At 50.7% G+C, this 25955-nt stretch overlaps 2 protein-coding genes across 4 annotated transcripts; one reads left to right on the top strand and one right to left on the bottom strand.

The window, feature by feature from the left end:
• The first annotated feature begins 72 nt into the window (after positions 1 to 72).
• On the top strand, positions 73 to 18275 carry ANKS3 (ankyrin repeat and sterile alpha motif domain containing 3). Of its 3 annotated transcripts, XM_005150765.3 has the most exons (18): positions 73 to 121; positions 4464 to 4564; positions 4714 to 4889; positions 5219 to 5417; positions 5635 to 5756; positions 6443 to 6524; positions 7165 to 7300; positions 7603 to 7761; positions 8871 to 8996; positions 10385 to 10500; positions 11385 to 11552; positions 11927 to 12051; positions 12306 to 12447; positions 13179 to 13351; positions 14494 to 14609; positions 15453 to 15536; positions 16032 to 16126; positions 16362 to 18275. In XM_005150765.3, the coding sequence occupies exons 3-17, from the start codon at positions 4720 to 4722 to the stop codon at positions 16112 to 16114; spliced, it is 2001 nt and encodes a 666-aa protein (XP_005150822.1). In that variant the 5' UTR covers positions 73 to 121; positions 4464 to 4564; positions 4714 to 4719; the 3' UTR covers positions 16115 to 16126; positions 16362 to 18275. The 3 variants fall into 3 exon arrangements, 2 of the variants coding, with proteins under 2 accessions (XP_005150822.1, XP_030906285.1); XR_004549944.1 differs by lacking the exons at positions 15453 to 15536; positions 16032 to 16126; positions 16362 to 18275 and adding an exon at positions 14247 to 14402; XM_031050425.2 differs by lacking the exons at positions 73 to 121; positions 4464 to 4564; positions 4714 to 4889 and having other exon boundaries at positions 5359 to 5417; positions 5639 to 5756.
• A 2414-nt stretch (positions 18276 to 20689) lies between these two features.
• LOC101869054 (glucagon receptor-like) lies at positions 20690 to 24854 on the bottom strand. The gene is made up of 13 exons (XM_034065614.1): positions 24777 to 24854; positions 24491 to 24587; positions 24064 to 24171; positions 23348 to 23469; positions 23169 to 23275; positions 22919 to 23075; positions 22556 to 22715; positions 22307 to 22367; positions 22070 to 22139; positions 21594 to 21682; positions 21272 to 21410; positions 20956 to 20997; positions 20690 to 20827 (listed from the first exon to the last, which is right to left on the bottom strand). The coding sequence occupies exons 1-13, from the start codon at positions 24852 to 24854 to the stop codon at positions 20756 to 20758; spliced, it is 1302 nt and encodes a 433-aa protein (XP_033921505.1). The 3' UTR covers positions 20690 to 20755.
• Positions 24855 to 25955: the final 1101 nt, after the last annotated feature.

Here is a 25955-nt window from a genome sequence, read left to right as displayed (position 1 = left end):
TCAGGAGGTGGAGCTTCCCTTTCCCTCCGCAGAGGATACTGGAATTAGTAGTCGGGAGGGCTCCCAGCATTCCTTGCGCGGGAGGGACGACGTCCGGTAGTGGAGTTCACCGGGGGTGCAGGTGAGGGGTAGTGGGCCCGGAGGTGGGTTGGGCTCGGGGCTGGGCTCCAGTGGCCATAGGGAGGGTTGGGCGCAGCCGCCTAGGGGGCTCTCCCCAGGCGGTCGGTGGACTGTTAGATGAGGTCTGCCGGCTCCGCTGTGGGGTAGGCCAGGGCACTCCACCGGCGCGGGGTCTGCTGCTGGGATGCCCCGGCCTGCCCCACCGCACCCCACCGCGAAGGTTAAGGCCTACCCTCTAGGAAGGCCCCGGCCGGGATAATGTGCTTGGGAGCTATTTAGCTGTGAGAATTCTGATAACAGCCTTGCAGTTACTGGTTGTGACAGCTCCAACCTCATCTCTGGACACATCGTTGTGTAGTCCCTCGTGGAACCCCACTCGCAGCACGGTGTGCAGATCTGGTATTGTCAACATAAGGACATGGAGCTGTTGGAACAAGTCCGGAGGAGGCCACGGGGATGATGAGGGCTGGAGAAGCCCTCCTATGGAGACAGGCTGAGAAAACTGGGGCTGCTCAGCCTAGAAGAGAGAGGCTGCATGGAGACCTCATAGCAGCCTTCCAGTATCTGAAGGGGGCCTGTAGGGATGCTGGAGAGGTCCTGTTCATTAGGGACTGTAGTGATAGGACAAGGGGGAATGGGTTTAAACTTAAACAGGGACGATTCAGGTTAGACATAAGGAAGAAGTTCTTTCCTGTGAGGGTGCTGAGGCACTGGCACAGGGTGCCCAGAGAAGCTGTGGCTGCCCCATCTCTGGCAGTGTTCAGATCCAGGTTGGATGGGGCTTGGAGCAACCTGGTCTAGTGGAAGGTGTCCCTGCCTGGGGCAGGGGGTTGGGACTGCATGAGTTTTAAGATCTCTTCCAACCTAAACTGTTATATGTGGTTCTATGGAGCCTGCCCAGCACCAAGCTCTGGGGGCTGTATTGTCTGCCTTGTCTGACATAGCCCTTGTCCTGGGAAATGTGCTCCCTAACAGCCATTAAAGTGTTTTTGTGCTTCTTGTCTTCTTGGGAGCATGTTCTTTAACATGCTTGAGAGTGCCAGGTTTGTGGTACAGATCACAGAACCATTAGTGTTGGAAGGGACCTCTGGAGGTCATCCAGTCCAACCCCCTGCCAAGGCAGGGCCACCTAGAGCTGGTTACACAAGAATATGTATAGGTGGGTTTGAATGTCTCTAGAGAGGAAGACTCCACCACCCTCCTGGGCAGCCTGTTCCAGTGCTCCGCCACCCTCAGCGGAAAGACGTTCTTTCTCATGTTGAGGGGAAACTCGTGTTTTACTTTATGGCCATGGCTCCTTGTCCTGTCTCTGGTGTCTTTTCAACAGATCTGTGTAGGAGTTGTGGGTCCTGACCTGGAGCTTGTGCTGCAGGAATACTTTCTGCTACACACACCACTATTCCATGAAACTGGATGCAGTTTCTACAGCTGTAGTGTGAGTGTGTGCTCATCTCTGGTCAGTAGCAGACAGCAGTAGTGCAAAGATTAGATCTTCTGTCTCTGGGAGTACTTGCTGTGACTGAGCTGGTAACAGTTATTGGTACCTGCACAAGGATGTAACAAAGCTTCTTATTTCTTCCTGCTAGGTTATTGCTGAATTTAGTGGAGATAGCACTAAGTCAGGAGCAGAAGCAACAAAGCATGTTATCAGTCTGATGGCTCAGTTGGAAACTCCAGCAGCCTCTACACTGGTACTGTTTTGGGTGTCTTCTGGGACAGAAGGACCCGTGTGGATATTACTGTCCTTGTGGCAGAGGATGGGAGAATGAATTTAGCCAGTACAGCTTAATGGTGCCTGGTAGGTGGTGATAAACAGCAGTGTTGGATTTGTCCTGTGCTGGGGACTAGTTGCTTCTGGCATTGCCTCCCATTTATTTTAGGGTGGTTCTTCTCCTACTCTTTTATTTTCTGTCACTTGTTCCATAGGGTTACCCTCCGAAAAGGTATTCTAAGGTGATTTTTGCAGCAGTTTTCATACTAAGTTCTCATATTAATGGTATATTTCTCTTTATCTGGCTTTCTCATCTGCCCAGACAGCAAACACAATGTGGGACAGTGTGGTGTTTGCTGCCTGCTCTGGGGGTCAGGACTGATCCTGATAAACAGCTACATGTTGGTGTAGTAAATATGTTAGCAACAGCTGCTTGGGGCTGAGGAAGGTCTCTAACAGATGTTAACTACTCTGCACCAGAGCAAGAGAATAATCTGTTTTCAGGAGGCCTTTGTCTAGCTTACTCTTAGCAGCCAAATCTCTTCTGGTAATAATCCATCACAGTACTACTCTTCTTATTTTTACAAATATTTTGGTGGTCTTTAACCAAAAATCTTACATGTTACAATTTAAGCCTGTTATGTCCTGTCACCGTGGCCACAGGGAGCAGATTATTTCTGTCATCCTCTCTGCAGCAACCTTTGTGTATTTGAAGGCTGTTACCACATGTCCCTTCCAGGCATCTTCTCTTTAGATCAGACAACCCTCATTTAATTTCACCCAGGTTTTCATTTCTGCCCTTAGGACTCTGATCACTTCTCTTGTTCTCCTGTAGATTCTGTTCAGCTCCCCCATGTATTTTCTCAGGTGCTTACACAGCTGACATCGTGCTCCAGTTCAGGATGGGGTGAAATCCCAGAGTCAAGAAAAAGGCAGACATCAGCAGTTAGAGCAGAGTGCAGGGGATAGGGATGAAACGGAGAGTCTGGATATTCTGGAGTTAAGCATAACTTCCCATGTGTCAGTGTTGCTGTCTTGACTGTGGATCCACTTGCCAAAGTTGTGTTGGTAACTAGTACCTGCAGTGGGGCTGATATGGACAGAGCCCAAACACCTGTGGGCTTCATATATCTGATTAACAGGAGATCTGCAGAGCAAAGAGTGAGCTTCACTTTCATCTACACTTCTACAAACTGTTCTGGATTTAACTTCCTTTAACTGTCAACGTGACTTTTTTGCCTAACAGGAGCAGCTTTAATCTGTTGTAATGAGAAACAGCTCTACTTCCCCCCTTATGATCCACTTAAATACACTTATATCTGTATTTTGATTGCAGGGTGTTCAAGTCTTTCATTTGGGTTCTTCCCTACATATTCTTACCTAAGGCTCTGGGTTGCCGGTGTTATACAAATTGCTGCTGTTAGGTAAAAATAGGTGCTTTTGCAGATATGTTAAGAAAGGAATTGTTACCAGCACTTTAGGTAGACAAACAGAAGAAGTGGGGAGAAAAAAAGATCCAGGTGGGGAGGGAAGAGGTAAGAATTAAAGGCATTTTTCTTATCTTATGAGAAAAGAGGCTGGTGCTTGCAAGAGGGACTCCCAAGTGCTCAGAAAATGTAAGTACTGTTTAGAAATGTTACGGCTGGGGCAGTCTAAAAAGCAACTGCTGCTGAGAAGTGTTCCTGCTCTCTTATTATTCACCAATGCCAAATTTGGCATTTGTGTGACCCCAGAATGAATTGGGAATTAAACTGGCAAGAAATTCATCAAGAAAAATAATACTTTCTATTGGCTTAGCTGCCAAGCATATTGCCATGGGATCAGACAAACACCAGAAGTGCTATGTGGTGGGTGATGAGACCACAGGGAGGGGAAGATGCTTCCCATTGGGTTGACTTGGATGTAGTCTGATGCTGTGGTTGAAGACCTCACATGACAGATGCAGCTCTGTCCAACGGCACTTTACAAAGTGCCAAACAAGAACACTCCTGTGAGTGGTTAAACTGATTAATATGCAATTGCTCCCTAAGGCTAGGAATGGGAAATAAAACTTTCAGACAGTCATGGAACTCCACTAATTTTGTAATTAGGTTACTCCTTGAGGGGTGGTGGACATGATCAAGTAATGAATGTGCAGGTCACTGCTGCTCAGAGCGTTCCAGCAGTTGCCAAGATCTGGAGATGGGACTGGGCTGCTTCTGAAGTGCTGAAACAAGAACTGATAGCAGCAATCTACTTAGGACCTGAGGACATCAAGAAGTGTGCTATTCAGGTGATACTAACTACTTCTGAGAGCAGTGGACAGTTGTCATTATTAATGACCATGTCTTCATTTAAGCAGGGCCATCCTGTAATATAAGGCATATGGAGAAAGACCAGGTATGTCTGACACATGAATTAGTTCTCTCAGTTATAAAACCAAGAATTCCATTGTTTTGTATAACACTAAGTGTGCTGTCAGCGCTTAAATAGGTGCATAGTCAGTCTTCTCTTGACGGTTTTTTTTAAGGGTATCCAAAGCTTCCTTAGGCACATTTTGATTAGAAAGGGAAGAAATAAAGCCAGTGCTTCTGAAGGCATAAATGAGATTTAAAAGATGTGTTTTTACCATTACTGGCTTTTATTTTTTCAGGGTATTAAAATCCCAGCGTCTCCTGCAGCAAGAAAGAACTGCCAGCAAAAACTCCTCAGCAAGTCTTGTAGCTTCAGGTTACGGAGGTGATCGAAGTAGAGGTAGGAGTTTGGAACAATGCCCTACCTCTGAGATGACCTCAGCTTCCAAAGCCATGGCACTTTGGAGCTGCAGCGCTAAGGGGCAGTGCCATGTTCTGTAGAAAATAGAGATCAGCAGCTCAGAGTTCTGCTTTGCTTTGGTTACTCAGGGCAGGATGTCGGAGCTGAGTGATGAAGCTAGTGAGTCGGAGCTGCTGAGCCGCAGTCTTTCCATGTGGCATGGGGTTGGCCAGATGATCTGTTGGGAAGAGCTGGATGTCCCCCTGGACTTGCACACAGCCTCCTCTGTCGGCCAGTGTGAAGTGGTGCAGGAGTGTATTCAGCGGTAAGGAGGGGGTGGAGGGGACACAGATCTGTGGTTACTTGCTGCTGGTTATGGTTTTTCACTGGCTGCATGCAGGTTGGTCTAACATTGCAACAGGGGCACATCACTGGAGCTCCCAAAGGGTTCTTAGGCACAAAATTTAAAGGGGCAAATCTGCTGAAAAAAATTATCTCTTTACTGATTTGTTTGAAGTTGTGCTACGGCTGATAGGGCTGATTTTTTTTTTTCAGCCTTCTTTCAATACAATGATGGTAGCAAGAGACCACAGAATCCTCCTGTGGTCTACAGCTCCAGGACAGTCATTCAGCTGATTTTTTTCCGTTATTTAGTGGAGATCTGGATCTAAATAAGAGGAATCGTGGTGGCTGGACTCCACTGATGTATGCCTCCTATATTGGCCATGACAACATTGTGCACCTGTTACTGGAAGCAGGAGTGAATGTGAACATCCCAACACCAGAAGGCCAGACACCGCTTATGCTTGCCTCCAGCTGTGGAAATGAAAGTGTTGCTTACTTTCTTCTACAGGTGTGTATGCCATATTAAATAGCTAAAGCCACAGTAAACAGTTTAAATGCACAGGGTAAGATTCTCCACCAGTTGCAGCCTAAATGTGCAGTTTGTGTTCTTTTGCAAGTTCGGCTTCCTGACAAGGATTTAAACTCTCTTGTCCCAGCACAGACGGGCAGTGTCTAAAAGACCTAGCAAAGGGGTGCAGTAAAGAACATTCTCTGTTCTCTTGAAGCAAGGTGCAGAGCTGGAGATGAAGGATATCCATGGCTGGACTGCTTTATTTCACTGTACCAGCGCTGGACATCAGCAGATGGTCAAGTTCTTACTGGACAATGGGGCAAATGCCAACTGCAAGTAAGGAGGAATCTGTCATTTCATTTCTCAACAGGTGTCAGGTATGACAGCAGCAGCTGGCATATGGAACACACTTGAACATGGGCAAAGAGAAGACACTTATTTTGTCTTTCCTCCTATATGCCAGGAAGCATGGCATACAAGGACAGGTGACCTGCAAACAAGCAGTGAAGTTGTTGTTACTGTTTACTTACCTAAGATAAAGAGAAATAGATTTACTGCTTGTTTAATTATGGGCTAAACTGAAAGCAAGCAGGTGCAGTGTCTTCTGAATTCAAGTGCACTTTACAAGTCTTTCTATTGAGTTTTCTGTGTACTTGGAGCTCAGTTTTTCTGAAGTATGCAGTGCATTTCCATGCCATGGGAGCTGCCTTACATTAATGCGTATTGGATTGCCTGAGGTCAGCAGGAGGTTCTTGCTTTGTTAGCTCTTGCAAAACTGATTTCACTACTGAAAGGCAGATCTGCAACTGGAACAGTAACCTATTGCTGTGCTGCCAGTAGAGTAACACTTAGTGAATCCCCCCTGGGGGTTTTGCTAAGGTAGACCAGAGTGCAGATGAGCAGACAATACAAGGCTGAGTTTGTGATCAGCTGAGGGTAGAGGCTGGAGATGTGCTATTAGGGTATGGCAAAGACTGCTTTGATTGTCGTAGTTCATGTGTTCATGTTTGGTGTTTCTCTAGGGAGCCAGTGTATGGATATACACCTCTGATGGAAGCAGCTGCTTCTGGCCATGAGATAATTGTTCAGTACCTTCTCAGTCATGTAAGTCTCCAGACTGTCCTCTGGAAAGCTGAAAGTCCATGGTTCCAGCCCTCAGAGGAAGAACCAGAAGTCTGACACCAGACTTCTTAGTGTAATGTTTGATCCTTGAAGACAGTCACTTCTCAAGTCCCAGGCTTACTGAATTGTTCTCAAAGTATTTGCTTTCTGAAGACTAGTACTGATCTTACTCTGGCCTTGTGTGAAAAGAAGTGATCTAGATTCAACTGAACAATAACTGATTTGGAAAACAGCTAAAGTGGTGTTCTCCTTACGGTCTTTGTAGGCTTGCATGCTCAGGCTAGTGGGAATCTTCTGCCTCCAAAAGCTTATGAGCATGCGTGTCTCATTGTTAAACAACTTGGTTTTGATATTCATTGAAATGATCCAGCTTACTTCCAGAAGGAGGCAGCAGGGCAAAACATTTTTCAGATAAAACAAGTAGTTCCCTGCAGCAATGCATGAGAGCTGTATACCTGGGCTACTGGTATCTACAAAGGCAGCAAGGTGTTAGTGAAGCATGAACTGTCTGTCAAAGATGAGCCTGTTTCTGATGGAGGAGCTAAGACAATCCTTTGGCTTTTTGCTTCTTTTGTATATAGTGCTCTCTATGTTTTGAACATGTTTTTTTTTTTTTGTACAGGGAGTGAAGGCAGATGTCAGAGATAACACTGGAGCCACAGCACGAACACTGGCCATGAAGTATGGACATACAAAGATTGTGGGGCTGATAGATTTGCACACAGCCCCAGTACCCAAGGTCTTCTGTAGGAGTCCAGGTGAGATGTGCTTTAGCTTGCTCATTGTAAGATAGACCCTGAAAAGAGGTGTTTGATGTTTTGAAAGCATGCTGCTGTATGTAGTAGTGGGTTGTCTATCCTGGAAATTCCAGCATTTCTGGGGATGGAAGAGGCATGGATCCCACATTTTTTTTGTCTGCTAGCCCTTTCCTGACCTAGATAAACTGTTTTAACCTTTCCTCTTCAAAGTTTCTTTTATTTCCACTGCATTTATAGGACCAGTAGCAAATAAACTGGGTAAGTTATTACTGTGCTGCTAACAATTTGTGTTTGAACTACAGGAAAATATGAAGAGCTGAGTTCCTCAGATGAATCGTGCTCTGCTCCCCAGAGACAGAGACCTGTTCGTCGGACTAAGGGTCCCAGCATCCATGATGGGCCCCAGGCTTTGGCTAAGATAACAGCAGTAGGAATTGGGGGAAAGAAGCAGTCTCGCTATGGTAAGAATAGTTTGAAGTTAAAATCTTTTGAGGTCTCAAATGCTTTATAGCTACTTCTGTGCCAACAATTTTCCCTTTATTTGGGATTCATGTGTGGCTTATATGGAAACAAAGATAGCAAATGCCATCTAAAAGGCTATCCAGTCTGTGGTTTCAAAAGAAAACCACTTGAACTCTTTTATGTCAGGGCTGATTATTGATGAGTGGAACACTTATATGAAACAAATACTGCTCTTACCTCAATTACTGTTCCCCTGACTCTTGAGAACAGTTCAGCTTCCCTTTCTGAGGTAGGGTTGGAAGTTTGAGAACCCTTCTGAAGCTGATGACAGAGGAAGTGGTCACACAGGCCAAGAAATCATAGATGATGAAAGTGAATTCCCTGCTCCTCGATATGTCAGTTTTGGTTTCCCTGATGCTTGAAGTGCTGCTAAAAACGAGATTACAAGCCCTTTGCAATTAGGCCAAGAGAAATATGATCCCAATTCAGACATCAGTTCCTGGATACAGTGGTATGAGTTTTCTTGTGCACGTATCATAGCTGTAGGTATTTCTCAGGCGAATTACTTAGTTGTCTAGAATAACTAAGAATGTGGACTTAAAAGCATGTTAAAAAAATTCAGTTCATTCTCTTAATACAGATAATACAACCACTTCCCACAGGGTAATAATTGAAATGATACTGTCAGCCTCTTAAGTAAGTGGGATGCTAGGGCTTGGTTTCACAGGGTGTGCTTGGCTGGGGATGTGGTGCAGCTGGCAGCTTGTTTTTTTAAGCAGATGTTTTTCACTTTGGCAATTTGGTATGAAGAGGAGAGGAAATGCTGAAAACTGCTGCTTAAGGTGCATCTCTGCTATGAGGCTGTTTCCTCTGACTTATATTCAATGCAGCTGTCTAAATCTGGTACAGCAGATGTGTGTCTGTGGGAAAAAGGCTGGAGGCATATGCGTTTCTCAGTTTTTCTCTGCTTTTTAGAATGAAAACTGCCAGCTGAGAAGACAGTGTCTTCTTTTAATTAATTTCAAATCCCTGAGTGGTTGTTTCTCCTGCAGGAGCATCCCTGATAACTTGCATCCTAATCTTTATTGTTCTTTCCTCTTACACACAGATCAGGTCCCTCCTCAGGGCTACGTCACCTTCAATGATGATTGCAGCTGTGAAGCAGAGAATATCCGGAACAGGGATGTTACCTCTCCAATTAATGAGCAGGATGTGGAGAGTAGCAGCAGCAGGGGTAAGTCACTTCCTGGAACTAGTCTGGCTTGCAGATGGGTATAAGACCAAGCCCTTGGTTTGCATGTTCCTTTCCCAGTAAGATATTGAGGGTTGGAGTATCTTTCCTGTGGAAAGGTTGAGACAGCTGTGGTGAGTTAGCCTACAGAAGAGAGAGCTCAGTGGGGATCTCATCAATTTGTACAAATAATCTGAAGACAGGGTGTAAAGGAGCTGAAGCAAAGTTGTTTTCAGTGATGTCCACTGACAGGACAAGAGGCAACAGGCACAAACCAAAAGACAGGAGCCTCCCCCTGACTATAAGGAAATGTTCAGAGAGGTGGTGGAGTCTCAATCTTTGCAGATGCTCCTGACATGGTACTGAGCAGCCTGCTGTAGGTGGCCCTGAAGAAATGACCTTCAGAGGTGCCTTCCAACATCACCATTCTCTGAAGCAGCACAAAGGAAGGATATGGACAGTTCTTGAATTAATAGAGGATAATGCGGCTGTGTAGTGGATCTAGGCTCAAGGAAAGACCTTTCCTGAGTTTTACTAATGGGAACATAGGCTGGGTAGTAATAACCCGCTTTTCCCCATGTTGTGGTTTAACCCATTAGGCAGCTAAACCCCACACAGCTGTTCACTTACTTCTCCCTGGTGGGATGGGGGAGAGAATTAGGGAAAAAAGGTAAAACTTGTGGGTTAAGATAAAAGACAGTTTAATAGGATGGAAAACAAGTAAAAAAAAGGTAATAATGGTAAAAGAATGTACAAAATAGGCGGTGCACAGTACAGTTATTCACCACCTGCTGATTGGTGTCCAGCAGGCTGCCAAGCACTAGCCAACTTCCCCCAGTTTTAGTGTTCAGCACAACACCATAGGCACGGGGTATCCCTTGTGCAGTTGGGGTCAGCTGTCCTGGCTGTGTCCCGTCCCAGCTCCTTGTGTTTCCCCAGCCTTCTCACTGGTGGGGTAGCATGAGAAGCTGGAAAGTCCTTGATTTAGTGTTAAGCTCTGTTCAGCAGCAGTTAAACCATCAGTGTGTTATCAACATTCTTATCCTAAATCCAAAACGCAGGACTGTACCAGCTAATAGAAAGAAAAATAAGTCTGTCCCAGCTGAAATCAGGATACCACCTCATAGCCAAGAGCCTCACAAAACCACATATTTAGCCTTCCTGTTCTTTGTGGTAGTAAATAGACTTGGAGAAAGATTAATGTCTGGGATCAGACATGGGATATTTCTGTCTCAAAATTGTCTTGTGTCACAAGTATTGGATACAAAGCCTTGTTCAGGGCTTCTTCCTTTACACCTCCACCAGGTTTTGCTGGTAATTGTGCAGCAAAACCAGCACTGAGCATAAGGGAGTTGAACCTGAATTAATTTTTTTTTCTCATTCATTTCCAGAGGATAATGTTTTCCTTGCCAACAACTTAGCAGCCATCAGAAGCAGCAGCAGCAGCAGTGAATGCCTGACCAAAGCCCTGGGAGTCAGCAGTGAAGGCTCCTTGGAAAGCAATGAGGTGGGATTTTCAGTTTTCCTGTTTGTGCCTTCAGCCTGGCCAGTGCTGTCACCCTTCCACAGCGTGCTATGATTCTGCCTCTACAGGAGGTTGCAGTACCAGGCTGGGTGAGGAAGAATGGTATTAAAGGGATAAGAAACAGCTTCTGTATTGGAAGATTATGGCTTGCCTTGTTTGATCTCCAGCTAGTAGTCAACTCTTGGAGTACATTCACTCTAGAGTAGGTTGTTGATGGCTAGACAGTAATTAAGTCCTCTCCAGCTTCTAAGGAGAACTTAACTCTTTGCAGACTTCTGGCTAGGTGGTGGTCAAGAAAGAAAGTGACTACATCTAGGGCACTCCTTGAGCTTGGTGAGACAGTAGGTAGTATAGTAAGATTTAGGGAAGTGCAACAGTGTTGGAATTTCTGAAGTACAGAAGAAAAGGAAAGAAGTTTGAGATTGCTCTGGGGTTCATGTCACAGCTCACATGGTTCAAGACAATAGCTCTGGTGCTGATGTACAAAAGGGTGCTACAGCTGAACATCAGCAGAAGTCTCCTGTATCTTGAGGAGCTTCTCACAGGTAGACTCTTAGTGCATTGTATTGATTCAGGGAGGGCTCAGCATTGCTCTGTTTTGGCTTGCTCTGGCATGTTGCTTCCTAAGGTGGAATTGCAAGAGCCCGATACCATTCCATGGTGCCAGGCTGTCATCTTGGGAGTGACTTGATTCAGCCCTTCCTAATGAGGGCTTTGCTAGTCTTTACTTGTGTTTGTGGATTGCTGTCTGGATTTAGAGGCTGGGACCTGAAGGAGTCTGCATTTGTTAGCTGTAGTGATCCTGACATCTTTGGATGATCATCGTCGACCTTTATATTTTGTGGGTTTTTTTCTTTCTTTTGCAGGACTCTGACCATGCAAACAGTCCCCCTAGTCGGAAACAAGCCAAGAGCATTAAGATCAAGAACCGCTACAGCAACAGTGATAGCCAGTGGACCCACTGCCCAGGGAAAGCTGGGAGCTCTAGTCAGCACCTACTCCTTCCTGAGCCTCCTTCCTATACAGGGCCTCAGGTAAGGGCACAGAGAACTGACTGAAGTAACACAGTGTTACTGTATCGAGTACAGGAGGTTTTGTCTAGTTGCCTAAGCCGCTTCCTTGAATAAAAGGGAAGTTGTCACCAAAACACCTTTGACTCCAAACCTCTGCCCAAACTTAAATGCTTGTTAAATTGCAATTTCTTGTGCAAGAACTATTTGCTTAGGTGTTGATCAGGTCAGTCCTGTCATGTTGTGTGACTGTGGAGAAGGGCAGTTAACCAGGAGAATTCATGATTGCTGCTGGAAAAGCACAGCAACAATATGAGGAAGTAGATCTTTGTGATTAAGAGGGATGGTAATGTGTTTGTTGGTGAGGGTATAACTAAATTTTCTTGGATGTGCTGCAGGACCTGGCAACATTCCTTGAACAGATCGGGTGCCTGAAGTACCTGCAAGTGTTTGAGGAGCAAGATGTTGACCTTCGGATCTTCCTGACACTCACAGAGAGTGACCTGAAAGAAATAGGCATCACGTGAGTGTCTGTAATGTGGTTCTCATCTTTCCCCTTACAAACATGCACACAACCTGGTCAGGAAGGTTTAGCTAGTGAGTGATTTTCTGTTCTGGCTGTCTTGCATGCAATTTTGATATCCCCTACCTCTTGGCTGTAACAGGCTCCTGGTTGTGGAGGAGGCAGGAGACTGCAGAGGGCTTCATGGCATCCATGGGCCTGGGAACTGCTGGCTCAGTGTCTTGGCCCCTGACAGTTTGCCATTCTGCCCACAGTCTGTTTGGCCCAAAAAGGAAGATGACTTCTGCTATTGCGCGATGGCACAGCAATGCTCGGCCACCCAGTGATGCCCTGGAGCTGGCCTACGCAGACCGGCTGGAGGCAGAGATGCAGGAACTGGCCATCCAGCTGCACAAGGTAAGAAGTCTGCCATGAGCTGCTCAATGCTTACCACACTGCAGTAAGTGATTGGGAGCATATCTTTCTTCTTGTGCCTTGAATGGCCCAGGGGAAAGGAGAAGGCATAACTTTCAGTGCTTATCCACTCCTCATCCTCTGGATTGTATGCTTGTGAAGCCTCTATGTCTCTGTTTCCTATCCACCTGAGAACTAAAAGGGCAAGTAGGAGAAATTGAATACCTACTCTTCTTCTGTAGTGTCATTTTTATGGTGAATTTGTGCAGCTATTAGTAAACAGACTTCTGTTGATTCAGGGAAATTTGGCCTACTGAGTAGCTTTGCTAATGGAGAGGAAGGGGGGAATTATAACTGTGAGGCTTGTCTTGGTGTGATGGGAAACTGTGTTCAATGTACAAGCCTTATCGAGCTTCCTTGAAAGGTTGAGAGTGTTTGGGTGGTTCAGCCTGGAGAAGACTCTGGAGGGACCTTACTGTGGCCTTTCAGTACTTAAAATGGGCTTATAAGAAAGATGGGGAGAGAATTTTTAGCAGGGTCTGTTACAAGATGAGGGGTGAAGGCTTTAAACTAAAAGAGGGAGGTTTGGGCTGGATGTGAGGAACAAGTTTTTTACAATGAGGGTGGTAAAACCCTCGCACAAGTTGTCCAGAGAGGTTGTGAATGCCCCATTGGGTGGGTGGATTAGATAAGCTTTCAAGGTCCCAGCCTAACCCTGCTCTGCTCTGCTGCAGAGGTGTGAAGAGGTAGAGGTGATGAAGGGCCAGGTGTGCCAGGAGCAGAAGCTGCGTGCAGTGGCTGAGAGCTGTTTGATGGAGCGAGATGAGACCTGGAATGCCATCCAGTGCCAGCTCAGAGAGGCTCAGGCCATCACCAAGGATGTTGGAGTCCTGCTGGATCAGATCAAGTAAGTTATTCCCAGGAAGTGGCGCTGAGGCTACTGGGAAATGGGATTTAGGCCATCATGATGGCAGTCTTGCAGGTGATGCTCAGGGTGAGGCAGGAGAGGTCACCAGGTATCTAAACCCATTTTGTATCCTGCCTGACTTACACTCTAGTGGGAAGCCCCAGGCACATAAGCAGATGCAAAGCCTTAATCAGGTGCATGGGCTATAAATGGCCCAACTTTTCCAGGGGTAGTGTGTGCTCCTGTTTCAACTAAACAAACCAAAAGCCTAAGTGTTTTGTTTGTGCTTACATGAGAACACTTGCAATGCCTTTACCCTGGCTTGTGGGGAACACTTTTCTTGAAACTCTGACAGCCAACAGAAGAGACTGTCCTGCTCAGTCACACCACTGCATTTGAGCTCTGTCTTCCACCACCTCCTAATATACCTTTTGTTGCTTATGTGGTACTTTTCTCCCTGTCCCTTTTGACTCCTGTCATGGTCCTGCTTGTCCATTGACAGAACAGACATGTCCTTGAAGGCAGCATTAATCCAACAGGGTTGCTCACTACCAAACCAGGGTGAACTGGGATTGGCTTCCAGGACAGCAGCACAATATTCCAGGCTGTAAGAGGCAGAGCACTTGACTTTTCCCCTCAACTGAGGACCTGAGGCTGCCTGGTAGAAGGGCCTTGCCATGCTCTGGGGATACACTGTTTGAATTAATGTCATGCTGATGATAGCCAGAGAACTTTGTATGCTTCTCTTGCTTTAACCTGATGCCTGTCCTGAGGTAGCTTCATTTGCCCATTAGAAAACTTGGATCAGGCTTGATTCTCATATAAATCAGGTGCAGCCCCTGGCTTGGGCTTTCTCCTGCTCATCCCGCCCCTTCCTTCTCTTCTCCCCCCGCAGCTCCTCTGTGGACAGGGGCAGAGATTGCTGTGGAGATGGGGCACAGTGGAGAGCGCCCTGAGCTTTGTCTGGGGCACGTCTTCCTCTTCCTGGGAAGGAACAAGGAGCAGTTTGTAACCCAGGGCGTTAGATGTGGTCTCTCGGCACCCCAAGCAGGTACTTGCAGGATGTAGGAGTGCACAGACTGGCATGTTGTTCCAGGAAGTGTCCTTGTGCACTTGTGATGAGCTTTTGTCTTGTTTGGCAGATGCTGTCAAGCAGAGCTGTCCTCCCGGCTAACCCAGGAGCAGGCAGTGAGCAGAGTGCTGGACACAGAGGTGCAGCTGGGAACTGGTGAAAGCAGGCAGCCTGATGAGCGCCTGGGTGAGGAAGACCTTATCAACTACAGCACTGGGTGCAGAGGGTGGGTGGGCAGCAGGAGACCCAAGAGCAAGCTGTGTGCTAGAAGGATGAACTTAGAAGTGATTTTGGAAACATGAACAGCCAAACCTTTAAATTGAATGTAAAAATCCTTGCTTGGGAGAAGGATTTAAAGTGCTTGGGGCATTTGGACTTTAACTGCAGCGGAGTTTCTCAGCAGCTTTTGATTCTTAGCAAGTGGGAAGTTTGGGGCTCTGGCAGGTGTTTGTGGCTAAAAGTGCAAAGCTGTAGCACGGGCACCCAATGGAAGCCCTGGTTCACGGGCCTGTGGCTTCCCCTTCCTGCATGGCAGTGTGTGGGCACCTTTGGTGTGTTGCTGTGCTATGTACTAGAGCAAGGTCTGAATCTGGAGCCATGGCTGGTTTCCTAACCTGATCTGGGGTCTGTGGGGAAACTGCTGCGCATGGATGGGCCCACCAGCTCCTCATCGTGAGGAGTTAGCAAACAATCCTGCTGCCCATTACACGCTTCTAGAGATGTGCTCTTGGCTGCGTGTGTTTTAAAAGTGAGTCAAGTAGAGATTCTCGTGATACCTGTCCACCACGATTAATCTCTTTGAGAGACTCTTAATTTATGATCCAGACAGTATAAAAAAATTAAGTGGCAGAATTATGGGGAACCCCCCTCAGTTTGTTACAGGCAGTTCTAGCTCCCCTCCCCTGTGACTTGGAACCCCTGACTGGAACCACTTTGGGTGTGGATGGTTCACAGTATCCACACTAAACCCTTGTCTCTGCTCGTCACAGCATGCAGATGGATTAAATGTGTGGTTCCTCTTTCTTGCAGTGCTGGAAGGATGGCCACCTTCCCTGAAGTCTCTGAGTTTGCCTGAGCTGTCAGCTGTCCTAGAGGAGTGTGTGGGAGAAATGGGTAAGGTCAGGGGGGAATATGGGCACATGAAGTGACTGTTGTGTTGGAGGGGGGGCATGGCTAGACAGGTTTTTCATGATTTGGCAGTGGTAGTTTGGGGGGACCTAACAGTTGCCCCTCATTGAGGGAAGTCTCCAGGTTCTAAAGTTGGTGCTGGCATTTCCTTGCACTTGATCTCACTGCAGATCTTGGGCTCTGCCTCATCCTCTACTGAGAAAGAAGGGATATGTAGGCCCTGCATCTCTCCTGCTCTGTGGTCAGAGCTGCTTGTGAAGTGTTTCCCAAAGCCTGTGCCATGTTCTCTGACAGGAACTTGTCCTAGCAACAGGCATTCAGAGAGTAAAGACACTCCTGGTTTTGAGACACTAGAAGCTGCAAGGGAAAAGGGAGCCTGGAGGCAGAATAACAGTGGCTGAATGTAAACTGCAGCCTGCTCTTTACTGCTTGCTGGCCTACTGCTAACACTGATTTTTTTTCCTTTTGTTTGGTCCTCAGGAAAAGCTCTGCAGACTGTGACTCAAAGCCTCCAAAGGCTCCAACCCCCAGGGCAGAGTGGGCAAAGCTGGCTCAATCCGTAACAAAGCAGGAGGGTGAGTGGGAGCTAAGGACAGATAGAGGGCTGTGGCATTGAGGGGACATATAATTCCTTGCAGCAAGTAACAGCCATGTGCTGAGTGTGCCCAGTGCTCACTCAAAGCCTGCACATTGAGGCTGCAGTTTAACTGATCCTTATGTGCCCTCTGATTGGTTTTCCCTTTGGAAAAGCCTTACCCCTGTTGTCTCTGTCCCACTGAAAGCGTGTCTGTCCTCTTTTTGTGGCTGTAGGAATACTGACGTCGGGTGACTGTTCCACCCGGAAGCTGAGTGTGCCTGGGAGAGTGAGTGCAAGGGCCATGCTGGCAGCACTGCAGCTCTCGTGGGAGGGCCAAAGCAGCTGGTGGATGTGTGGAAGAAGGTCTCAGCCAGAAGAGAACATGCCTGGGAGGAGGAAAGTCAGCAGGAGACAACAACCCGGCAGCTCTTTGGACCTGACTGTTGTCTGCATTCCCAGGATCATAGTTGCTCATACCAAAAGGTTAAGTTATGAGGAGAAGGCCTGAGCCCAGAAGTTTTATCTGCCTTAAGCTTCCTGCAGTCCTTATCATTCAGGGCTGTGTAGTGGCAGAAAGCTGACAGTTACCCACAGCAATCTGATTAACTGTGCTTTTCTGCATCCCATCTTTCCCAGGGCCTCTGACACTTGCTGTGCCTCCTTTTATGCTATGTGGATTGGCACAGATAATGCATCATGGCACAGGCCCAGAAAGTGTATCTAAAACAATAAGGAAGGTAGGTTTGTTGAGGATGAGTGAAGTGAGCAGTCCACAAAGCTCAAGCAGCAGTCTGTAGCTGGAATATCTGTTCCACTGCCATCCCAGATGTGTACTTTAAAACCTCTCTATCCAACCAGCTCACCCTGGTTCAGTTCAGATTCTGGCCCTCCTTGGGTTGTTTATTATCATGTTATTCAGTCCCAAGGAACTCGTTTTTGTGGTAAGTGTCTTATGGCAGAGATTCTCTCTGTCTGGTTCATCATTGCCAAGATCCCAACACTGACAGTGGTTTCAAGGCAGATGTTCCCCTGGAAGGACATGAGAGAGAACAGAGTTTGAGACTGTTCAGTCTCCTATGCCTCTGTCAAGCAGTAGAGTGCCAGGGCAGGCAGGATGGGAACTAGATAGATCCACATGGGAGATGAGCAAAAAAAATCATCCCAGGTGCAGTAGTGGTGCAAAGCTGTGGTCCTCAACCACTGCCTGTGTTTGGTTTCTAACCTTTAGTGTTTGGAAATAGCACTGCCAAGGCATTCTTGTGCTGATGCGGGTATCTCCTGGGACCAGAAAATGTCACCCTGAAAAGCTAGTTTGGTGAGGTAGGGCCAATTCTGCTAAGGCAGCATCTTTGAAGGCTACTCAGAGCATTGAGGCTGTGCTGGAAAAAGTATTTTGGGCTTTATCCTCTGTTCCCCCTTGCTGGAGGAATGGTGGAGAGTGCCAAGGCACTTACTGCCCTCTCCCTGAGCCTTGGTGCTGTCTCTGGCTGCACTAGCACATGGTTGTCAGTGCTGTGTCCCTTAGAAGCCCAGATCTGAATTTAAGGCAAGATGTCTGTGGGGAAAGGGGGAAAGTTTTCATGGAAGCAAAAGAAATCTCAACCCATACCCCACAAACCAAGTGAATAGGCCTGGGAGCGTCTGAAGAGTAGGGGAAGCCTTGGCTCAACAATGCATTCAGAGCTGAGTAGAAAAGAGGGTGGCTGGAAGGAGACACAGCACAGACTTGCCTTTGAAAAGAGCAACATTAGTATCTCTTTGGGCTGGCTTTGCTTGGTCATAGGGTGGAAGAAAAGGGGTTTGGGAGGGTTAAGGGGTGCGTCCAGTAGATAGTAATGTTTGGGTGCCTGGGAAAAAGGGTGGGTGAGATGCCGCTGTGTATGTGTGAAGGAAAAGGAGAGCCCTACAAAAAGGTGCTGCAGGAGCTCAGCTGTAAAGGCTTAAAGGGGTGTTAGAGTAGTCTAAGGGGATTTTATAGAACAGTGTCTCCCTGAGGAGAGGGAGTCCCTTCATTGGGGGCACTTCATACAGCATGCAGAGCTGAAGTGGGGGCTGTGCAGGCAGTGGGGATCCGGTGCTGTCCCAGTGAAATAGTGTTTGCTGACCTGGATGAAATAATAAAAAATGAAAACCTGTTTCTGGTGTGTGAGGTTGTATAATTCATGAATAGCCTCTCTCATTTCTTTCAGGACAATTGGGAATGCATACAGTGCTTTCCAGCTTCCTTTCCCATGTGGTCATGTGCTGAGGGCTCTAGGACCTGCCTTATCCAAGGCTTCCCAGCACTGTCCGGCTCCTGCTGGATTTGATACAGGAATTTATGTGGTTAGGCAGTGCCAGGGCTGTAGAGGAACAACATGGGTGAGTGATACAGTGATGTTCTCCTGAGGGCTCAGCTCTCCCCTTCCTGGCTGGGATCACTGCTTTTGCCCCCCAGTGGTCCCAGTTGCATGATGGAAGTTATTTCTCTGCACTAACTCAGAAGTAAGTTTAAGCTTTGTTGAGTGGTGTGCTGGTGTTTTCCTCTCACCTTGGACCCAGCTCTGCTTTGATGCTTGTGAGCTGTTGGTGTGACTGTTACACACCTTCACCTAACATCTTGCTCACTAGAACCACATACTGAAGAGGACTCCATTCAGCAGCTGTCACAGAGAGCTTTGAATAGGGCGACATTAACATCTCTTTCTGGTCAAAACTAAAGCTCTTGATATATTTCTTAGAGGTGTTGTGTCCTACAGCGACCCACAGCTGGTGTGCAGCCTGAACTTTCCCTCTTGTACGAAGATTCAAAGTCCTCAGTGTTGAGAACTGTTGCCTGTTTCTTCTCCACTCCATCTTGCACAGCATTTCAGTAAGCACCTGGAAGCACAGGGCAGTGGGGGAGGCTGGTTGGGTTGAGCCAGGCTCTCTGGCAACTGTTTAATGCCCTCTCCCTGAGAGGGTGTGTGCTGAAACACAAATCTGTGCCTTTGGATATATGGCTGTATTTGCCTGTGTTTCCCTCCCTCAGAGCTGACAGAAGCAACATGCTCTGCTTGCTGAAAAATAAACATTTATTTACATCTGAGAAGAGAGTTATGTGTAAAATTGGCTCAGAGGGGTTACAGTGAGCCAGGAACACCCATGCATGCCTCTCTAGCCTCAGGCCCAGATGAGCTGGGAGCAGACTCTTTCCTTCCTGGGTTCAAGGCCACCTTCCTTGAGATGCTACATCTGCAAAAAGGCTCTATCCCAGGATGAGAGCAGAGGGGACTGGAGATATTAAGCCCCCTGTATCCATGCAGTGAAGAGCAAGAGCTACTTCCTGCCTCCCAGAGCAGGCTCTTCCTGAGGTAAAGCATCATGCGGTACAACGACAGACTCAGCAGCACATCTGTGCTGCTGCTGAAGGGGCAAGAGCAAGGGGGTTGGGGGATAGTGTCTGAGCTGCTCTCTGCTCCCATGGGAGCAGAGTGCCAGTGCCAGAAAGGGAGCTGTAAGCCGGATACATGCAGCACTGCTCAAACAACACAGCCTCAATATTTCACTCGCAAAGGCAGAGGTGTAGGTGCTTCTTGGTGCCCTGGGGTCACTCAGCAAGGGGCAGCAGTTGTGGCTTTGGCACCCTACTAGGAAGCAAACGTCTCGAATGCCAGCTGTTGCACATCTGTACTCAGACACACCAACCTTTTGCCAGTAAAACAGTCCCTAAGCCAAGCATGGCTCCTACCCGGGCTTCCTGGCTCTCCCTGCTGCACAGTTGGTGCTGGACTTGGTGCTGGGTCCTTCACCCTCCCGTGTGATGTTCCCCTGTTACTGAGGGAGCAGCAGCACTGCCCTTCACGGGCAACGTGAATGCAGTTCAAGCACTCAAGCACTGCAGGAAGCTACGTGAGTGCTGCTGCTGGGGCTCTGTTTCTTGCAAGGAGTCTTGGGGAATCTGCTGCAGGAGGAGCTCAGAGGAAGGACCCCTGAGGTGCAGATCTGTGCTGCTGGAGAGATGATGCCATGATCTGTACCAGGGGTGAGCAGGGTGAGAAGGTGCAGCAGAAGCAACTCTCTACAGGGAACTGTGCAGGATGGCTCTGGGATGGGTGTCTGGGAGCTCTTGGTGTGCTGGAGAAATGATCTTGAGGGCAGGGAAGAGCAGGAAGGGGGTGTCCTGGATGGGAGCAGTGTTGACACAGCCCCGAGTGCAGCAGGAGGTGCCAGGCAAGGGGTGCGAATCTGTCAGCAGTGCCAGGCTGAGCAGCATCTCCCATTCCCTGCTGCTTGTCCTCTGCTGACGGATGGGCTCCTCTCCAGCAGCCACAATCCCCTTCTAGAGGTGCCCAGGTTGGTGCAGATGGGAAGGGGGTTTCATGAACACATCTGATGGGTGCCAGTAGAGCTAGCTGATGGTAGAAAGGAGCAGCATCCCCCATGCATTTCACCAAGCAAGGTGAGGCTCTTCTGAGGGAGCAGCCAAGGGCACCTCCCTCACTTTGGACCGCAGAAGGGGAATGTCCCCCCAGCAGCTCCAGTGCTCTCAGGTGTGGCACAGCAGAGATGCTGGTCCCAGCATGGCCATCTCAGGAGTGCTGCCCTCCTGCTGGGTCCCTGCATCCACCACATCCCTCTCCCTGGCTCTGTGGGGCCAGGTGCCACATCACTGGGCACAGCAGAGCGCCGGGTGGTCGAGCTTCCAGAGCTGCCACTTCTTCTTCATCTCTGACTTCACCTGTCACAGACAGGAGTGAGTGGGGGCTTTGCCCTGGCTGTGCCCTCCTGCAGCATGAGCAGCAAGGGCTGGGGTGGCAAAGCCTCTGGCTGAGGCAGGGCTGAGCTGTGCTCTGGGCAGGTACGTACCTCCTTGTTGGCAAAGCAGTAGAGCACAGCCACGAGGAAGCCCTGGAGAGTGAGCAGGGGAGGGAAGTGAGCCTCCCTGGGGCTAAGATGGGTCTAGTTTCCCTAGACATTTATAGGCACTTTTGGGGCCAAGGTCCTCCTGCCACCACAGCCTCAGAGAGCACGGGAGGCACCATCATGCACTCAGTGAAAGGGCTGGAGGGCCCCATCCCTGAGGTTGGAGCACGATGGGGTGGGGATAACATGCTGGAAGAGAAACCCCCCCCAGTTCTTGCTCCATAATGTATCCATGGCAGAGCAAATGCTCCCACCTCACCTGGAAGGAGTTGAGGAAGAGGGTGAAAAACACCTTGATGTAGCGCAGGATGCCTGTGGTTTGCTCGTCGGTGGCAAAGATGAAGACAACTTCGTGGATCCCAAAGAGGGGGATGAGGGTGAGTGTGGCTTTGGCCAGCCTGAAAGAGAATAAGCAGCGAGTACTGAAGTGCTGGGGCACAAATACAGTCAGGGACAAGCTATTTGGTGATCTCAAGGTGGCTGTTTCACGATGTGCAGGATGGTGGTGCAGGGTAGGGGTGGATGGGGAGGTGGAGCCAGTGCAGGGGGCGGCAGGAGGACCCATGACCCTCCTGGCTCACCGCAGCTTGTAGTCTGCGTAGCCCTTCTGGTTGGCCCGGAGCTTGGCCAGGATCACCTTGAGGATCCGCATGAAGATCAGCAGGTTGATCTGTGGGAGGAGACAGTGCAGGGGCTCACAGAGCCCAGCACCCTGCACACCCCAGCACCCTGCACACCCAGCATCCTGCATAGCGGGACACAGCCCACCCTTGGGTGCTGTGGGAGATGACACCCTCCCATACTGCTAAGGCTGCTGCAGTCCAGTGGCACTGGGTCCCCAGACCTTCCTCCCCTCCCACCACCTCAAAATCCTGGCTGGGAAGCATCAGGGGCCACAACCAGCCCCATTATGTGGGGCTCAGCACAATCACCCCTCCATAGACTCCCAGAACTCATGCATTAGCAAGCTGGTGCACAGAACAACCAATGTGTGTTTAGCATGATGCCTTGAAGAACTGCTGCTCTTGGGAAAGCCATAGGGCCATGGTGCCCGTACCAGGGAGGCCAGCAGGATGGGGATGCGGATGATCCACCAGTAAGCCATATTCTCATTCAGTGCCCAGCACCTGTACAAGGATACAGGGAGAGCAGCACCATCACACCATGCATGGGGGCAGGATGAGGCCAAGAGCATGCCAGCCCCAGCTCAGTGGGTCAGGGACCCACAGCAGCCTCTATCCTACTGCCCATCCTTGAGCATCCCAACAGGACCCCCCTATTCCTTGCCACTCACTCCACGTTCTCCTTTAGGTACTTGGCGGCCACCCAGGGCACCACGAACACCACAGGGGTCCCTGCAAGTCACACAGCAAACCCTGTAAAACCAAGCACCCTCCTGAGCTCAGAGACCAGCCCTGGGGCAGGGGACACCATGGGGACACCTAGGGTCAGCAGAGCCCCCTCCCCACACCCTCCAGGGCCAGAACCCACACCGACCCCAGGTCCTGCTCCCAACCCCACCGCATGCCCGGGTGGCCCCTACCCCAGCCCAGGTAGAGGTAGAGTCTGTAGTAATTCTTCTCAGAGAAGACAGCCCCGATGAGCAGCTTGTAGAGGTAGACGGCTTCCACCAGGAACCAGTAGTGGTTGGCCAGGATGCAGTACTGCATCAGCACCTGCGCGGCCCGGCAGCCCAGCGCTGCCTGTGAGGGGAGACCCACCATGCGGCATCCCATGGGATCATCCATAGGCACAGGCACCCCAAGAGCTCCCCCATCAGGGGCATAGGCACCCTCGGAACTCAGCAAATACCTGCGGCTGCGTGAGCACCAGCACCCACTGCGCACCCCTCCCTGGGGTGATCCCAGCCCCGCACCATGTAAGGACCCCATGGGGCAGCACTCACCTCATGGCTCAGCAGAGCCTCCCAGTCAGCCACCTGCAGAAGCTCCATGCCCCAGCGCCTCTCCAGGAGCACGTCCTTCACCATCACCGAGGTCGCCCGCAGCCCAAAGGAGGCGAAGAGGTTGGCATGAATGTAGTTTCTGGTGCAGTGGAGCTTCCTGCGGCAGTGAGAGTTTGGGGGGGCACCCCTTAGCTCGGCCACCACTGGTGTGGAGGACAAGGGGCAGGACCATGTGCCCTAGGTCTCCTACCTGAAGACAGTGAGGACGAGTAGGGCAGAGACGAGGGTGAGGAGTGACAGCGAGTACCCCACGGTGTAGAGCACCTTGAAGCTCACCATCAGTCGGTGGGTGCCCTCCTGCAGGCCAGCAACGCACTGGTGAGCCGGGGCCAGCAGCACTGTGCTGCATTCCCAGGCCTTGGCACCCACCTCCTCCACAGTGGCCGCTGTCTCCTCCTCACACTGTGAGTAGTCGCGCCAGGGCTGGCTGCCATTCACCGTCACCCACTGCCCGTCGGTGCCACACCTGCGGCTCACCAGCCCGTGCTTCACTGCGGACACCAACACCGTGTTCCCCTCGTGCTCCCCCAAGCCCTGCTCCTGGCATGGTGGCTCAGGCTCTACTCAGCCCCAAAGACCCTCCACCGGGGGGGATGTGGCTCTGTTCCCCATGCGTGCCTCACACCCAGCTCTGCTGTGGGTCCCTCTTCCCCCAGCAGTGGACAAGAGGGAAAACCCCAGGAGTATCTTCCCTCCTCCCAGCATGCTCAGCCCTGGCTTCCAGCTCCAGGCCAGCAGAAGGTCATAGGAGCATAGCAATAATTAGGCTGGAAAAGACCTTTAAGCTCATCAAGTCCTATCATTCCCCAGCACTGCCAAGGCCACCACTAAACCATGTCACTGCAGGTCTCATCTACACCATTTGTGACCACTTCCAGGGATGGGGACTCCACCACTGCCCTGGGCAGTCTGTTCCAATACCTGACCAACCTCTGGGGAAGGAATTGTTCCTAATATCCAGTCTAAACCTTCCCTTGCAGCTTGAGGTCATTTCCTCCCATCCTATCACTTGTTACTTGGGAGAAGAGACCAAACCCCACCTCACTACAACCTCCCTTCAGGTAGTTGTAGAGAGTCATCATCACCTTTCTCAAACCAGGGCAGATAAAAGGGGCAGGAGACATTGACGGTGATGCCAGGGCTCCCGTCAGGCCAGCAGGCATACATGTCGAACGTCCGGTTGCAGAAGAGCCCTTCCAACAGCAGCGAGGGAGGAAAAGGCAATGGTCAAATACTGGTGGCAGAGCCACATCCAGCCCTGCCACCCCAGCACCTCTGAGGGGGCATCACCCTGAACAGGTCCCTGGTGCCCCACACCAGCCTCAGACCCCCTGGGGCATCCTGGCCCTGGGCAGCCCATCTGAGATGTGGAGACATCAGTCCCCCAGCACATCCCTTCATTGGTGACCAGCACAGGGGATGCTGAAGGAAGGATAAAACGTTGCCCCAGCCTCACTACCACCTGGCTCCATGTCCCCCCACGTGTGACCTGAGCTGGAGCACAGCGGGTACCTGCTGGGTAGGGCTTGCTCGCCATCCTCCTCAAGCACTCGTCACGGTACCGCATCCACTCCTCAAACGTCTTCTCCAGCACCTTGGCCCCACCTTGCTGCAAGCCCAAAGCTGGGTCAGAGCCTCTGGTGGCTCCCGAGGAGGCTGCAGGCCTCCCCCCAGTGATCCCTGACTCGAGATGGGCAGGCACACACAGCCAAGCCAGGAGAGAACACATTCACAATGGGTCAAAGCCCAGCAGTGCCAACCCTGCTGCCCCATGGGCCAGCACCACCTTGCCCCTTACCGGCATGGAGGAGAGCAGGCACATCCAGGCAAGATGGAAGAGGCTCAGCTGGTACCCAGGCCCAAGCACATCCCCCATGGCTGCCCCACTGGCTGGTGCTCCCAGTGCTGGGGCTGAGCTGGGTACCTGGATCCTGGGCAAGAGAGTGAGGACTGAGGGTGTGCAGAGGAGAAGATGTGCTCCCTGAGGCAGCAGAGAACCGGGATGTGAGTGCCAGCTGCAGTCACGTCCTGGGCTGCCACAGCCCCTCCGGATCCAAAACCTTGGAGAGCACCAGGCAGAGGAGCTGGGGCACGGCGGGATCCCACCTCTTGGAAGAGCTTCCACAGCACTGCTGCCAGCCCTGCGCCAGCGAGGGGCCAGGGGAGCAGAAGCCACCCCGGTGAGAGATGTGACAGCCTCTGTGCCACCGCTGATCACCCCGACACCCGCGGGTGCCTTGTTGTCACCAAGCCTAGGGGAAGGCAAGGAGACGCCTCCGTGCTGCCTGCTGCACCGCTGCCTGCCCGCCAGGATGGGACCCTCCAAATCCCCCTTGGCCCCACTGCTGCTGGCACAGAACACCCCACAGCCCCAGCGGGCGCTCTGGCGGCAGAAGCAGCCCAGGTCCCCCCGCGGATCCCCGGCCAGCACGGACCCCCATGGGAGGTGCCCTCCCGTGCTCCGCGTAGCGCGGATGCTCCCCGGTCCCGCTGCGTGCCCGCGGAGGTCCCCTCTGCCCGGGCTGCGCTTACCCTGCGCGACGGCGGCGGCTCCGCAGCCCCGGTGTGTGTCACCGGTAGCCCCAGTGTCACCGGCAGCCCCGGTGTGTGTTACCGGTAGCCCCAGTGTCACCGGCAGCCCCGGTGTGTGTTACCGGTAGCCCCAGTGTCACCGGCAGCCCCGGCTCCACTACCTGAGCGCGTCGGCGAGCGAGCAGCGTCTGCACCAGAGCTGCCTCCCGCCAGCGCCGAGCCCCGACGGGGTGGGGGGGGGCGGGAGGGGGCGGTGCCGCCTCCCTGGGCTCGGGCCGCCCCGACGGGCGCAGAGGGTCGCGGTCTCCCATCCCCGCGGAGTTCCGGCACGGCCCCGCCGAGCCCCCGCTGCATCCCCCGGGCACGGGGCTGAGGGTTCAGGTCCAGCCGGGGACACTCGGGGATGGGCGTCCAGCCCTGCCCAGGCTTACATCACATGGGTACA

This window comes from Melopsittacus undulatus, chromosome 8 (assembly GCF_012275295.1).
Source record: "Melopsittacus undulatus isolate bMelUnd1 chromosome 8, bMelUnd1.mat.Z, whole genome shotgun sequence".
Lineage (NCBI taxonomy): Eukaryota > Metazoa > Chordata > Aves > Psittaciformes > Psittaculidae > Melopsittacus > Melopsittacus undulatus.
This window is presented reverse-complemented; position numbering and strand designations above follow the sequence as displayed.

Coding starts and splice junctions, on each gene's coding strand:
- LOC101869054 (XM_034065614.1), bottom strand. CDS start 24,854: ATGGGGGATGTGCTTGGGCCTGGGTACCAGCTGAGCCTCTTCCATCTT. Junction 23,076..23,168: donor CTCGTCCTCACTGTCTTCAG/GTAGGAGACCTA, acceptor TCACTGCCGCAG/GAAGCTCCACTGCACCAGAA. Junction 21,411..21,593: donor TACGCAGACTACAAGCTGCG/GTGAGCCAGGAG, acceptor ATTCTCTTTCAG/GCTGGCCAAAGCCACACTCA.
- ANKS3 (XM_005150765.3), top strand. CDS start 4,720: ATGTCGGAGCTGAGTGATGAAGCTAGTGAGTCGGAGCTGCTGAGCCGC. Junction 13,352..14,493: donor GTCCTGCTGGATCAGATCAA/GTAAGTTATTCC, acceptor CTTGTTTGGCAG/ATGCTGTCAAGCAGAGCTGT. Junction 14,610..15,452: donor GCAGCCTGATGAGCGCCTGG/GTGAGGAAGACC, acceptor TCTTTCTTGCAG/TGCTGGAAGGATGGCCACCT.